Source organism: Tenrec ecaudatus, chromosome 12 (assembly GCF_050624435.1).
Source record: "Tenrec ecaudatus isolate mTenEca1 chromosome 12, mTenEca1.hap1, whole genome shotgun sequence".
Lineage (NCBI taxonomy): Eukaryota > Metazoa > Chordata > Mammalia > Afrosoricida > Tenrecidae > Tenrec > Tenrec ecaudatus.
Window position 1 is genome coordinate 112,709,998 of NC_134541.1, and position 14,538 is coordinate 112,724,535.

At 56.9% G+C, this 14,538-nt stretch overlaps 1 protein-coding gene across 1 annotated transcript in view; it reads left to right on the forward strand.

Annotated features, from left to right (window-relative positions):
- Nucleotides 1-14,538, forward strand: part of LOC142462563 (BOS complex subunit NOMO1) — a 57,431-nt gene that overhangs the window by 22,950 nt on the left and 19,943 nt on the right. Inside the window, exons 12-20 of the mRNA XM_075564552.1 lie at nucleotides 3,047-3,221; nucleotides 6,010-6,151; nucleotides 6,592-6,723; nucleotides 7,423-7,559; nucleotides 8,976-9,063; nucleotides 10,719-10,782; nucleotides 11,393-11,488; nucleotides 13,804-14,022; nucleotides 14,128-14,210. Of these exons, the coding sequence (XP_075420667.1) occupies nucleotides 3,047-3,221; nucleotides 6,010-6,151; nucleotides 6,592-6,723; nucleotides 7,423-7,559; nucleotides 8,976-9,063; nucleotides 10,719-10,782; nucleotides 11,393-11,488; nucleotides 13,804-14,022; nucleotides 14,128-14,210 (1,136 nt within the window). The remainder of the gene's footprint in view (nucleotides 1-3,046; nucleotides 3,222-6,009; nucleotides 6,152-6,591; nucleotides 6,724-7,422; nucleotides 7,560-8,975; nucleotides 9,064-10,718; nucleotides 10,783-11,392; nucleotides 11,489-13,803; nucleotides 14,023-14,127; nucleotides 14,211-14,538) is intronic.

The window sequence follows — 14,538 nt, forward strand, 5'->3', positions numbered from 1 at the left end:
ACGTGGTGCCCTCCATGAAATGCTCGGATAGAGTGTAAAACCTAAAGGGGGCTGCAGGGCTGGGCCCACACCTCAAGTCAGAATGGAATGTCGGCAGTTAGGGGCTGGCCCAGGGCGGACCAAGGGAGGGTGGGGTCACAGGCTGTACAGAAGGAAGTTTAGTGTTCAGGTGGGGCCTGGCAGAGTCTGATGTGCACAGTTGGGTGGGGAAGACGGGCGGTCGAGGGCAGGACAATCCCCTGCTTTGTTTCCCGAGGAAGCCACTGTGACCGTGCCATGGCGACCACGTACAGGGCAGGATCCAGGGCAGGGCCTCAGATGAAGAGAAGATGAGCATGGAAAGCCGTTGGGACCTGGACTGCCCCCTCCCCCCGCTGTGCTGGGCTCTCTGGCAGTCCCGCTCGAGTGGAGGTTCCCCTCTCCTTGGGCCGAGGCACTGTGTGTGAGGGACACTGGTGGGTAGCAGTGAACTCAACTGACACGTGTGCGGAGCTTCTCTCCCTGGGGAGGTGGAGAGCAAGTACAAACATTGTCGCTGTGCGCGTGTTGTGTGGGGAGAGACCAGGCTGCTGGAGAAGACTTTGCACTGGCGCTCAGGAGGGCCTCTCTGGGCCCTCGGAGACCTTCGGGAGGACTCAACACCAGCCCAGTAAGGGACTTCCCAAACAGAGGCGCCGACTGCACCTGCCCAGGCCTGAGGTGGACCAGGGACCCGGGGGGCTGCCTGCTCTGTGGAGTAGGGGCTGCATCAGGACTAGGGCGCACAGGGGGCCCCGAGGAGGCTCTGGCTGTTGACTGGTGGTGGCTGGGGCGGGTTGCTGCCAGGGTTGGAAGCGACACACAAGTGGCCTTGGTGGTGACTCCCCAGGCCACAGTGCTGTTGAGTCCCACGTCTCCTGGTTAGCAGCTGGATGGGTGGAGGAGGAGCTGCTCGGAGACGGGGAGCCCCGTTTCTACAGCTTCCTCGTTAAAGTGGGTTGTGTGGATCAAAGAAGGAGCAGCGACACCCGCCGGTGCCTTCAGAAAGCAAGCATCACCGTTCTTCTCTCGGACCCAGGCAGCATCTTTGCCTTTTGGCTTGACGTTTGTTACCTTTTCCTTTTCTTTTTTTAAAAAAAGTATCTCCCAGTTTAATTTCACAGAAAACCCTGGGGCACCTGAGCACCCCTGACTCTGAGAAGGCCAGGGGACTTGAGGTAGTGCTGCGAAAAGGGGTGGACTTGCCCACAAGCTTGACAGAGCCCCAACGATCCATTTCCACCCAGAAGCGTTCGGAGCCCTGATGACAGACTTGACTGACACACGTCAGCCCCCCGCCGGCTCTCTAGTGTATCTGCCTGAAGGACTCCAGTACACCCTTGAGGTTGGAGAATTGATATGGAAAAAAACAGACCCCTCTCTCCAACGGAGAAGATGAGCTGAAATTGATCTCATGGAAGCTTTGGGGTGCAGACGGGTTCAGCTGGGCGAGAGTAAGGCGTGGTCCTGTGGACATGCCAGGTTTTGCTGTATTTATTTCATCAGCTTGTCTCCCCTTCTCTCCTTTTTCCCCAAAGCACCCACTGTGGGGCCGTGAGGACCCAAGTACACCCCTCGCATCTGCTCAAGGGTCAGCGCATTCTCTCTCTGATCAGTATTGTAGCCCGGGGCCCGGGCTCTGGGAGCACAGGATAGAGTTGGGTTTTGAGTTTCCTATGTGTGTGTATATGGTTTTCCCTTGGAGCTTTTTATTGAGAGCTGGGTGAAGGGGCGCAGCACTGCTCCCCAGGTTGCTCTCCGACAGTTCTTCTCCATTGTGTTCCAATGCCTCCCGGGCAGTCTCATTTCCCCCCTGTGAGCTCGGGCGTGGGCTGGCTGGCTTCGCCCCAAAGAAACAACCGTGCCGGTTGCTATTCTTGATCTTCCCGGGTTCCAGCCACAGACTAGCCCACCACCCTGTGTGCTCGGCTGCTCTCGGCTCAGGCTCAGGTTCTACCGTTCTGTTATCTTCCAGGCGGAAACCACAGGGGATTTTTTTCCTTAACTAAAGTAATTCTTTAAAAGAAACCTGACCCTTTAGCCGTTTGTCAGCCCGCAGCTGCGTCCATGACTACACGTCGGGCCGTCAGCGACTCTCCAGTAGGGCCAGTGCTGTGAGGACGTTGCCCTTCATGGGTCTGCATCGGTGAAAGCGTGGCCTTTCCGTTGCTCCCCGCCATGGGCTCGCCGCGCCTCACACTGCTGCTTCCATCTCAAGTCTGAGTCAGCCCTTACAGACCTTTCCGTGAGAAGCGGCTTTTGTAGCGCCCAGCTCCTCAGGAGTCCAGTCGTGACTTTGCCTTTTTAAGCTAATTACCTCTTCTGTTCACAGCTCCGATTGTTTTTATCCCACATTCAGTGTCATCAGAAGCGAGGAAGGGTCTTTGATAACCCTGCCATGCTTTGAGCCCGGGATAATGCCCCCATTTCTCAGGCAGCTTCTAGCCCTTGCTTTGGGGAGCCCTGGTGGTGTAGTGGCTACAAGTTGGACTGTGATCCGCATGGTCAGCACTTCAGGACCACCGACAGCCCCTGGGGGAGACTGGGCTTTCTGGTCCTGTAGACACGGGCTCGTTCTTAGTCTGCGTTGACTCCATGGCAGTGAGTTTGGTCTTGAGTTCTCCTCTCTTGAAGAGTCTCAAACTCACCAGGGCAGGTCTAGCCTCTGCTGTAGGGTCACTATGAGTCGGCCTGGGCTCCGTGGCAGAAAGCCCTTGCATTTAAGGGCTCATTCACCTTCTAACTTGATTGCCGATGATCCAATTAGCCGAGACCCTTTTAGTGTCTAGAGATGTTGTGAAAAAGGGGTCTGCCCATGGGAACTTGCCAGATACTGCCCGACACACGCACAGTGCAGCCTCGCGCCCTTGCCCGGCCCGGCCCGGCCCTGTGCAGACAGGTGGCCTTCCCTGTCTTCCTTAGGACTACCCCTCAGCTGGCTGCTGGCGTGCGGGTGGCAGGGGGGCCAGACTGTTGGCTGAAAGGAGCCTTTTCTAATGGAGCGGGTGCATGGCTTTCTCTTGGGCAGGTTCAGCGTCTGCGGCCAGATCTCAATCATCCGCTTCCCTGACACGGTCAAGCAGATGAGTAAATACAGAGTTGTCCTGGCATCTCAAGACAAGGACAAGCCTTTGGTCACCGTGGAGACGGATGCTCATGGATCGTTTTGTTTTAAAGCAAAACCAGGGTCTTACAATGTCCAGGTATGTTGGGAGCTTTGTTTTTATTTCATCTTTGCAACAAGCAGTGCTTCTTCTAGGGCTATGATTAGCAAAAGTGGGGTTAGCGGGAGGAGCAGTCCGCCTGACAGCTTCTTATTTGAAAGTCTTCCTACTCCTGCACGCCCCGGTGCAAAAGCCAGGTGACCCCGCTTCTCTCCTCTTCCCAGCTGTGAGGCTTCCTGACGGGGGATCAGTGTCAGGCTAAGGAGGTCTGCTGGCGCACTGGTTAAGCACTCGTATGCTAACAGAAAGGTTGGTGGTTCAAACCTATCTCCTGCTCTGTGGGAGATGGACGGACGGACGGAGCTGGCACTCTTCTTCTGTGACGATGGATCACCATTGGGGAAGTTCTCTGTCTTGTAGAGGACACCATTCTGAGGCGACTCAACAGCCATAGGTTTGGGGTTTCGTTTCAGACTGCCAGCTGGAATGTTCATGAACCCAGAGGAGATACAAATAAACTCTTTATCGGTGGCCGTTCAGTAACTTGTGCGGTTCATGGCTCGGAACCAAGGCCCAGCTGGAGCTACTCTTTTCCTCCCTCACCCAGAATTGAGCTAGCTGGACAGACTCACTCCACCATATACATCCAGGTGGACAGACTCACTCCACCGTATACATCCAGGTGGGCAGACTCACTCCGCCGTATACATCCAGCTGGACAGACTCACTCCACCGTATACATCCAGGTGGACAGACTTACTCCACCGTATACATCCAGGTGGGCAGACTCACTCCACCGTGTACATCCAGGTGGGCAGACTCACTCCACCGTATACGTCCAGGTGGACAGACTTACTCCACCGTATACATCCAGGTGGGCAGACTCACTCCACCGTATACATCCAGGTGGGCAGACTTACTCCACCGTATACGTCCAGGTGGGCAGAGGGGCTGGAGACCCTGGCCCGAGGCCTCCCCAGAGGGTGAATACCTGAGCACCTGAGAAGGGGCCCAGAGGGCAAAAGGCAAGTGAGAGCAGGGTCGGCCCTGTGCCTTTTCCTTGCAGTGGTCCCGCCCCGGGAGAGCGCTGTCCCCAGGGCCCTCTGATCAGCTGTTGTTGCTCCTCCCTTGTGGGAGAGCAGGGAAGGGGAGGGTGGGAGAGAGGGCTGCCAAGGTTCTCCCTGACACTGCCCCCTGTGATGCCCCCATCCTTTGTTCCGAGGGGATGCAGTGGGAAGGACGGGGTGCCCTCCCCTTCCACCAAGGGGGAGGTGTGTGACTTGACAGGCCCCGCTGCTCCATTGAACTCTTGGACATTGGGTGCTGAAGTTGGCTACATGGACGAGCCTTTGGGAACCACGATAAGGCACTCTTGCAAGAAAAGATCATTCCACTTGTAATGTTTCCATTGAACCCATTGACCTTGAGCCAGTTTGACTCATAGCGCCTTCATAGGGCAGAGTAGCGCTGTCACGTAGGGTTTTGAGGCTGTAATTCTTAGGAAGCGCATCACTGCATGGATCTCCAGTGAAGTGGCTGGTGGCTTAACGCCCCGAGCGTCCAGGTAGCTGCCCAGCGCTCAGCCACAGCACCACCAGGTCTCCCTGACCTTATCTGTACCACACACACACACACACACACGCACACCAGGGCTCCCTGACCTTGTATGTACCACACACGCACACGCACACACACACACACACACACCAGGGCTCCCTAACCTTGTCTGTACCACACACACACACACCAGGGCTCCCTAACCTTGTCTGTACCACACACACACACACACACACACACACACACACCCGGGCTCCCTAACCTTGTCTGTACCACACACACACACACACACCCACACACACACCAGGGCTCCCTAACCTTGTCTGTAACACACACACACACACACCAGGGCTCCCTAACCTTGTCTGTACCACATGCACACACACACACACACACACACCCACCAGGGCTCCCTAACCTTGTCTGTACCACACACACACACACACACACACACACACACACACACACACCAGGGCTCCCTAACCTTGTCTGTACTGGGGTGGAAACGCTGTCCGTTGGACATACAGGCACGCACACACACCCCTTTTTTAGTCTGGGAAAGGCACGCAGGACAAGGAGGAAGAAAGGTCCTGATTTGTGAAGGAGCCAACCACACGGGGTTGGCAAGCTCCTAGCTGACATTAAACTTAAAGGGACTTGGGTTTTGTTTTATTTTGTAACAGTTTTCTTGGTATAGAATCCGCGTGGCGTGCACTTCAGTAGTTCCATCAAGTGAAGAAGAGCTGTGCAGTCCATTCTAGAACGTGGTCGTCTTCCTTGTGCCCTCGTTTGTGTGTGTGGTCTGCAGAGGGAGCTGGAGGAGCCCTGGGGGGAGAGGAGGTTGTACCAGAGCAACAGCTGAGCTCCCCAGCTGCTTCACGGGAGAGAGGAGGCTGTCGACCCCCTGACAGATGTACAGTCTGGGGAAGGCTTGAGAGCAAGCAGGGCTACTGTCCTATCGAGTCATCACAAGAGGGAGCCCTCGAGCCTCTGTGTGCCCTGTAGAGAAGGCTAGCAGGTGCATGTTTCTGTGCACCCGTGGGTGTCGAAGCCTAGTCCTTTTTTGTATTTTTAAGGCCAGCATTTTTTACATTTGATTGGAAATGCATTTTCATGTAATAGGCTATGTGTTCATTTATTGTGCTTCTAATATTGAGCCAGGCCTAGAATTGAACCTCTGTCCGCTGACATGTAGGTAGCCCCGTGTCTGGGTGACTGCTCTGGGTCTCTGGGGACTGGCAGCAGCTGCCTGTGACGTGTCTTCCTGCAGGTGATTGTTCCTGAGGCCGAGACGCGAGCGGGGCTGGCCCTGAAGCCCTCGATGTTTCCTGTCACAGTGACCGACAGGCCGGTGATGGACGTGGCTTTTGTGCAGTTTTTGGCTTCCGTGTCTGGGAAAGTCTCCTGTTTGGGTAAGACGGAAGCGGAAGACAGGAACGGCTTGCCTAAAAAATAAATAAATGGCGAGGGTGGGGTACCAACCCATCAGCAACACCACCGAGTAAGATGGGGCTGGCTTCCTGCTTCTGTCGAGATTGACAGTCTGATCCCCTCTGAGGCAGTTCCAGTCTTGCCCCTAGGGTCACGATGAGCCAGAACTGGCTGGGCGGCAGTGGGTTTTACTGTCTCTCTTAGGAGGTGGCCAATACACGCTGCGCTCTTTCCTCTCCCCCTCCCCAGGCTCTTGTGAAATGGGGCCCTCCATGGAGGGCATGGCTCTCAAAGGCCTCAGTGCCTCTGGTGCTAAATGGTAGTGGCCAGCACCCCAGGAGGGTGAAGGTTTGAACAGGTGAGCTTAGCGTGGGAGGCCAGTCTGGTGAGACCCTCCCCCTCCCCCGTCTTTCGGCTGCAGACACGTGTGGGGAGCTGCTGGTGACCCTGCAGTCCCTGAGCCGCCCGGGTGAGAAGCGGAGCCTGCAGCTCTCCGGCAAGGCCAGCTCCGTGACGTTCGTGTTCGACAGCGTGCTCCCCGGCAGATATAAAAGTGAGAGCGAAGGCCGCCGCCCAGGGCCTGCACCCCGCCCCTGGAGCTGCCTCTGTAAACCCTCCGCTCCTTTGCCCCGTGACCTGCAGCCCACGGGCACCTCACCTTAGCAGCCCCATACCCTGGGCCAGGCTGTTTCATTGCTGAGCAGCAGGTGGGAGAGGTGCGAGTGTGCCAGCCACGTGCTCTCCCACTGCCCTAGCAGTGCGGACCCCGCTGAGACCCAGCTTCCTCCTCCATCAGGACTGAAGCCCCCGCCCAGGGCCTGCGAGGTAGGAGGTGCTGGCCAATGCCGCTCCCCTTCTGGACAAGCCTCCCGCTGCCAGTGCGCCTGCTTCCCCCAGATCCGCGCGGGGCTGCGGAAGATCTCCGCCCATCTTCCCAGGCCGTGGTGCACGGTGGCACTTTTGATCAGTGCAACATCTCGGGAACACAGGCCTCCCTCCTGCTCGTTTCCCCTTTGCCTCTCCCCACCTGCACGCGCACCGCTACCCTGCACAGGAGTGGTCCTCGGAGCCTGGGGCCCTTGGTAGAAGAAGTGGCCGCCCGATCTTTCAGGCCCCCTGCTCTTCTCTGGGTGATTTTAATGACACCGGTTTCCGTTTTCTTTGGCCGTTCCTTGTTGCGCAGTCTGGCTCTCGGCTAGTTCCCGCGGCGGCAGGGGGGGGCGGGGCGGTGATTGACCCGGTTGCCTTGCAGCCAGCATCGTGCACGAGGACTGGTGCTGGAAGAACAAGAGTCTGGAGGTGGAGGTCCTGGAGGCGGACGTGGCGGCGGTGGAGTTCAGGCAGACGGGCTACATGCTGCGATGCTCCCTCTCTCACGCCATCACTCTGGTAGGCCTGGCCGGAGGGGCTGGCGCTGTAGCACCCCACGACGCACCCTCCTACTAGGGGAGACAGGGCCCAGGAGCACGGAGCCCCTCCCCTCAGAGCATGAAGGGCCCGGTGGGTTACGCGTCGGCTGCCCCTGCAAAGTCAGGAGAATGGTGAAGCTTCCTGCTCCCAGCAAGCCATCTCAAGTGCCTGGAAGCCCCGTAGGACCAGATGGGAACCAACTGGGTGGCCTTGGGTTTGGGGCTTGGGGACAAGCGCTTTTATTTCAGAGAGCCACCCGCTCTGGTCCCACGGGGAAGCAAGGCTAACTTGGAAGGGTGGCGGGGGAGCCATTGGTGGAGACAGCACGCAGGATTGGGAGCGTTGGCAAGTTCGTGTCCTGTTCCTGAGGCGTGGTTTTCTCATTTGAGATGCCAGTTCCCACTTCTCAAGCCTGTAGTGGGGATTAAGAGTGCTCTTTGGGTACGGACAGGGTCCTGGTGGGCCCCGGCCTCTTGGCATGGCCTTGCTGCTGACCTGCAGCGACCCTGCAGTGCCCAGGGGAGCTGCAGTCTTGATGGCAGCCGCTGGCCGGCCACACCTGCTCTAACAGAGCACGTCTCCCAGGCTGTGCTCCAGGGCTGGGGAACACGGTGCCGCTCTCAGAATGGAACCAGCTGCCCGTGTAAGCCCTTCCCTGGGTGTTACCTCACTTGTTGGCATCCAGCCGTGGCGGGTGTTATTTTTCTTTCGGTCCTGGGGATAAGCAGCCCGATGGTCAGTAGGCAGTGGCTTATGTTAGGACACGGGAGGAATTGGAAGTGGTCTGGCTGTTGCCTGCCTGCTGCTTGAACCGCCCACGTCACTGGACCCGCTCCAGTCAAGAAGCTTGGTGCAGAGCATGGGTTCCTGATACTCCAACTGAGAAGTGATTGACAGGAGGCCATTCCTTCCCTTTAATCCACTGGTTCTCAGCCTTCCTAAGGCCGTGACCCTTTCATACCGTTACTCATGTTGTAGTGACCCCCCCAACCATAAAATTATTTTCGTTGCTACTCTATCACTGTAATTTTGCTACTGTTAGGAATCAGGCAATCCCTGTGAAAAGGTTGTCTGACCCCCAAAGGGGTCGCCACCCACAGGTGCCTTTCACTGATGACCTGAAAGCCCCTCATCTGCTGGCCAGCACTGAGTGGAAGCCCCTGAGAGCTGGAGCCACTCAGTCTTGCCCAGGGTGCAGCCTTGGGCCCGTGCCCCTCTAGGAGGTGCTCAGTAAAGGGCTGATGGAAGCAAAAGCACAGGTTTTTGTCCTGTGTCGCCCGCGTGCTGAAAGGGTGAGCGGGCAAAGCAGGTGACTGGTCTGGGAGCAGACGTGGATCAATCATCCTGGCAGCTTCATCTCCCTAGTGAGTCATCATATTGGCTTTGGTCCCTTAGGAATTTTACCAGGATGGAAATGGACCTGAGAATGTGGGGATTTATAACCTCTCCAAAGGAGTCAACCGCTTCTGCCTGTCCAAACCTGGTGAGTTGGAAGGATCAATGTGCTCCTGGTTAGAGACGGACAAGGAACCCGTGCCTGCTTTCACAGGCGTCTTTTTCCTGTCTTGACTCCATGTGCTTGGCGCTGTCAGCTGTGGTTTGTGTTCAGGACCCTCCCGATGCCCGCCCTCCCTCTGCTGGAGGAAACAGTGCTCTCACCCGGGAGCGCCTGTTGACCTCATGTAGGCACCTGAAAAATATCCTACCACTCACTGCTGACACTGGGTCATCTTTCACCTTGCTTAAATCCTGTAGTGACGTCTCCCCCCCCAACACCCCCCAGCAGCTTTAGTAAGGTCTAACTTCAGTATCATAAAGTGTACCTATTTAAAATGTACAAGATGATGGTTTGAGTGAATTTAACTTGCCCACCTAACCCAGTGTAAAACATTTTCCCAGTGTGAAACATTTTCAGCCACCAATCTGCTTTCTGTCTCCCCAAACTTGCTTCCTGTGTACATTTCCGACAGGTGAAATTGTGTGTATCAGATGTGTGCTGAAGGTCGGCTCCATTTGTTTCTCACCGCAGTTTCCAGGTTCCGTTGTGTGTGGCTCCCGGCACGGGGACACATGAGGCCCAGGGTCTTCATGAGCCTTCCAGCCGCTCTGCTCTGTTTGTGGGAGAGCTGACGCTGTATCCCAAACCTCGTTAGCTTCAAGTCAGGAAGATGGAGGGTGGAGAGAGCCCAGTTTTCTTCTTTGTGCCTTCTGCAATCTGCCCTTGTCTTGGCCAAGCCCCCGTTACCTCGTTCCTTGTAGAAGCCAAAGAGGCTGGACAGTTAGTAGTTGCCTCAGGAGGGAGACATTTGCCACCCTAAACATGACCTGAGAGTGTTCTCGCGCGGAGGGTAGCGCTGCCCCAACACCATGCCCGTCCTGGTCTGTGTCTGCCTGCTGCGTACTGTACCTTCTGTACTGGCTCCAAGCATTCGCTCCCAGGGCAGGGCGCCCCTCGCTCGGGCCTCCTTGCAGTCACCGCAGTTTGCTCTTTCAGCCCGGGCCAGTCTGTGCGCCGTCACGTGGCCTCTAGCAGGCTCTCGGGCACTGTGTGTGGGTGAGTGAAGAGCCTGCTCGCTCTTCCCAGTAGTGGCGGCACTGGGTCCTACTTGGGTCATTGTGCTCACCGCAGGTCTTTATAGAAGTCAGGTAGAATTATCAGTTAATGTTCAGTTGGGATAAGTTGCTGTGCCTCACACCTTTCTGCAATTGACTGTCCGCCTCTGGCACATGTGAGAGGTGCCCTAATCGGAGTGTCCCCTAGAGAGATGGCGGAGGAAAGCGGGTGCCCCTCCCCCGGCCCCCTCTTAGGGGTGCTTACAGGAAAGAGTCAGGCTGTAGTTAACTTGGGCTTTTTAGTAAACCTTTGCCAGTGGAAACTGGCTCTCACTCAGCTTGGCAGGGGACATGTACCCCTGTGATGTGTCTGCGCTTGCTCGTGCAGATGCAGGGCAGAAGGTGAACGTCTGCTCTTGCGAGCGGGCAGTGGAGTGGAGCGGGCCACCAGGAAGAGGCCTGCGTGGCGTTTCTGCAGCAGGGTCCTGCGCTCGGCCGTAGGTTGGGAGTCTGTCGTGAGAGGTGCTGCCCTTGGGTTTGAAACGCTGGGACACGTTTCTGAAGTGCCTTGATTTCTGTCTGCAGGTGTGTACAAAGTGACCCCTCGCTCCTGTCACCGGTTTGAACAAGCTTTCTACACCTACGACACGTAAGCCTGCCTGCCTGCCTCTCGAATGCTTGCTGGCGGTTGTGTGCGTGCTGTGGAGGCGAGCAGCCCGCTCCTCTTGTTCATTGCTTGTTGGGTTGTTTTCTGAGACTGCTTTTGTTTCTCCCGGAAGAGGGCAGGGGAGGTGTGTGTTAGCGTCTCCAGATAAGGATTGTAGGACCCTGGGGGAAATGACAGGAAATGGAGAGAGAAGATTTCTTTCCCCAGATTCTGTAAACCAAGACTGAAAGGCTGTGTTTTTTAAAGTGGCTTAAATATCATCTTTGCTGAATCGTCCAGCCTCCAATGATGAGGATTTTTCTCAAGTTCAAGTTTACCATTTTTATATTGTTGCTCAGGCGTGTGGGTTTCTTGGGACTTAATAAGTGGAGGACATTTGAGTGGAGGTGCTTCCCTCGTGTGTGTGTGTGCGTGTGTGTGCGTGTGTGTGTGCGCGTGTGTGCGCGCGAGTGTGCGCGCAGGGGCTCCCTTCTTCCTTTCTCCCTGACTAAGAGCACATTCGTGTTGTGTGGCTGCCCAGGGAAAGGGTGGGCTTGTGATCCCGAGAGAGGGAGGAGCTAGTGTCGTCTGTGTTTTCTCCTTTGATTGACAGGTCTTCACCCAGTATCTTGACACTGACCGCCATTCGCCACCACGTCCTTGGAACCATCACCACGGACAAAATCATGGACGTCACCGTGACCATCAAGTAAGGCTCTGGTTCTGTGGTGGGCGTGGGCTGAGGGGCTGGGCTGTCCTCTGAGAGACCCTCGGACAATGACTTTGACCTCTCATCTCACGTGGTGCGCACGTGGCTTCCCTCCCTGGGTGTCTGGGGCAGCGCCTCCATGCTTTTGCGTGTGAGGCACAGATGAGCTGGGGAGGAGATCGCGCCCCCGACAGCTCCTTTTGGGGCTGCTAAACCCTAAACCCTCCCCGTCTGCTGAGTAGGAAACAACCGTGACCCCTCTGGAGCTCATTTGTTGTACTACAGGTATTTTCCTAAGTTCAGAAAAGTCGCCCGATTTCTTGAGAGCGTTTCTCGGGGTGGGAGGTGGAAATGGCACCGTCCACAAAGGACCGTGGGAGGAGTCTTTGAAAGGCAGCCCTTGTCGGGGCCGGGTTCACGTGGGTGCTGCCTGGGAGTGGGCTCTTTGCTGTGGAGGCACCCCAACTCTCCAGAAACGGAAGGAAGCGGGTGGCAGCAACATGACCGTCTCCGTCAAACGGATTGGCAGCCTGAGGACGCTCCTCTGCCTCACTTCCATCGAGGGTGCAGCGGGCAGGCATCCTCGGCTGGCACGGGAGCCCCACAGCCACGCTGTAAACAAGAGGGGTGGGGCGGTCTCCTTCGGAAAAGGTGACGTCATCGAGGGGCGCGCTCTGCACTGTGAGTCAGTCAGCGTGACGACAGTGACAGTCCCAGTGGTTCTCTTCCATCTGGCTCGCCAACCACCTGTCCATCCAGCTACCCATGCACAAAGTACGTCTGGGGGCTCTTCAGTGTGTCGGCCCTGGCCGAGGGCTCAACCCGTGCCCTGCTCGAAGGCACTGTCCAGTCGAGTCACCACAAAGCTACACCAGTGTGTGGTGCTGTGTGCCCGGCGTCTGACCGTGTGAGCGGAGGGAAGTTGGTGGAGAGGTCGGCCAAGCTAAGGGCCTCAATCAAGCCTTGTCCTGTGAGCTTTGGACGCTTATTGGTGTGTTTTAAATAGAGGGAAGCTTTGCTTTTTGTTTTTGCTTTTTGGCTGCGGACTACAGAACAGAAAACCTGGGGAGTGGAAGTTGACTGAGGCAGGGAGGCAGGCGGGGCGTGGGCGAGACAGCCGGCAGGGGGGATGGAGAAGGGATGCTTGCAAGGACTGCACACCTTTTCCTGATGACCTGTTTGGGAACCACGAGTCCCTGTCTGACCTGCAATCCACGTGCTTAGCTGAAGTGACTCCGTGTTGCCTCTGTGCAGAGTTTAGACAAATCCATTTTCATAACCGCCGAGGGCCTTCTAGTTTTCTCACTGGCACCACGGGGGCGGTGAGAACCGTGTGATTCCAGCTAGACACGGCCACCGGCATCTGGGGTGACCCCATGTCCCGGGCACACTTTTGGCCTGTGCCTTCCATCCGCCAAGTCAGCAGTCATCCCTCTTTCTTGTGGTTCCTGGGATTTTCTTGTGTCCTGTACCCAGTCAGGACCAAATCAGTCCACCTTTGGCTTTATAATCCAAATTGTGGCCATATCCCAGTGTCTTAATGCTTCGGCCACCATCGTTTGTCCTCTGCCACCACCGCCCCACTTGCTGGATCACTGCACAGCTGCCTCGCTGGCCTCCCCACACTGTGTTCCCTGTTGGTCAGCAGAGCCTGCCCTCAGCGCTAGCGACTGTGTCGCTCCTCTGCTGAAAACCCGAGGGCTTTTCATCCCACTGAGCACAGAAGAGAAGGCAAGGGCTGTCGAGATCTGACCCTTCACACCGGGGCCTTGGGCTCCGGGCTGTCCGTGAACTTACCGAGTGAGAGCTGCTTCTCTAAGGGCTTGCACTTGTCCTTCCTCGCTCTGTGTCTTTGCACGGATGGCCCCTCATCAGAGACCTGGGCTGGTCCCCTCACCCCACACCCCAGCACAATCTCCTCGGTTGTGCTTCTTCCTGTGTCACCTGCTGCTTGCCCGGGAAGTGGGTCCACCCAGGTAGGAACATGTGTATGGTGTTTCCTCCGGACCCCAGGGCTCAGAACAGCGTGTGTTCTCGGTAAACACGCCCTGGGTGAATGCAGAGAAGCGGTGGCCACTGGGGTAACGCCGTGGCCTGCGTGACGGCTGACAAGCTCTCATCAGGTCAGCGTGAAGTCAAGGTCTTGTCTTCCAGTCCCACCTACAGGATGCAGCCACGACCGCGAGCATGTTCAGTGTTTGTTTCTTCTTTGAAGCTGGACGCTTATTTAGAAGATTTCATATCCACTTCCGGCATCCACTGGTGACAAGGACAGGCAACCAGAGCCTTACAGGCCACCCCTTCCTTTCCTGCAGGTCTTCCATCGACAGCGAGCCCGCGCTGGTGCTCGGGCCTCTGAAGTCGGCGCAGGAGCTGCGCAGGGAGCAGCAGCTGGCTGAGATTGAGGCCCGCAGGCAGGAGAGGGAGAAGAAGGGCCCCGAGGAAGGCCGGGAAGAGAGGGCCAAGCCTCCTGTGCAAGAGATGGTAGACGAGCTACAAGGCCCCTTCTCCTACGACTTCTCTTACTGGGCACGGCAAGTCCCCCTGTGCTCTGCTCCGCGACGCCCTCTGTGCCGGTCTGCCGCCGAGGAGGGTGGGCAGAGCCAGCGGGCCACACTGATGCATCTTAATCGTTTTAGGGCTGGAGAGAAAATCACTGTCACGCCCTCATCTGAAGAGCTTCTCTTTCACCCCCCTTCAGTGGAAGCCGTCGTCAGTGGAGGTGAAAGCCATCTCCGCAAGCGCGGGGCACACCTCTCCTGCCCCCTGGGCTCCTGGTTCTGTGTGTGGGGTGGGAGCGGTCTGGTGAGCTGTCTCATGTCCTCGTTTCCTCTTTAGCACACGGATCTCACCGCGTGGTGGGTGTGTGCGTGGGTGGGGAGGGGGGGAGATGGAGAGCAGTGTTTCCCACAGTGCACAGTCCAGGGGGGCCGCAAAAAGCAGACACCGATGCTTCCTTCTGGATTGCAGGCTGTACGATGGAGATTGTTAATTGGGGGGGGGGGTGCTGAGTAATAAGTGTGGGAACCTGTGGTCCATATCAGTAAGGG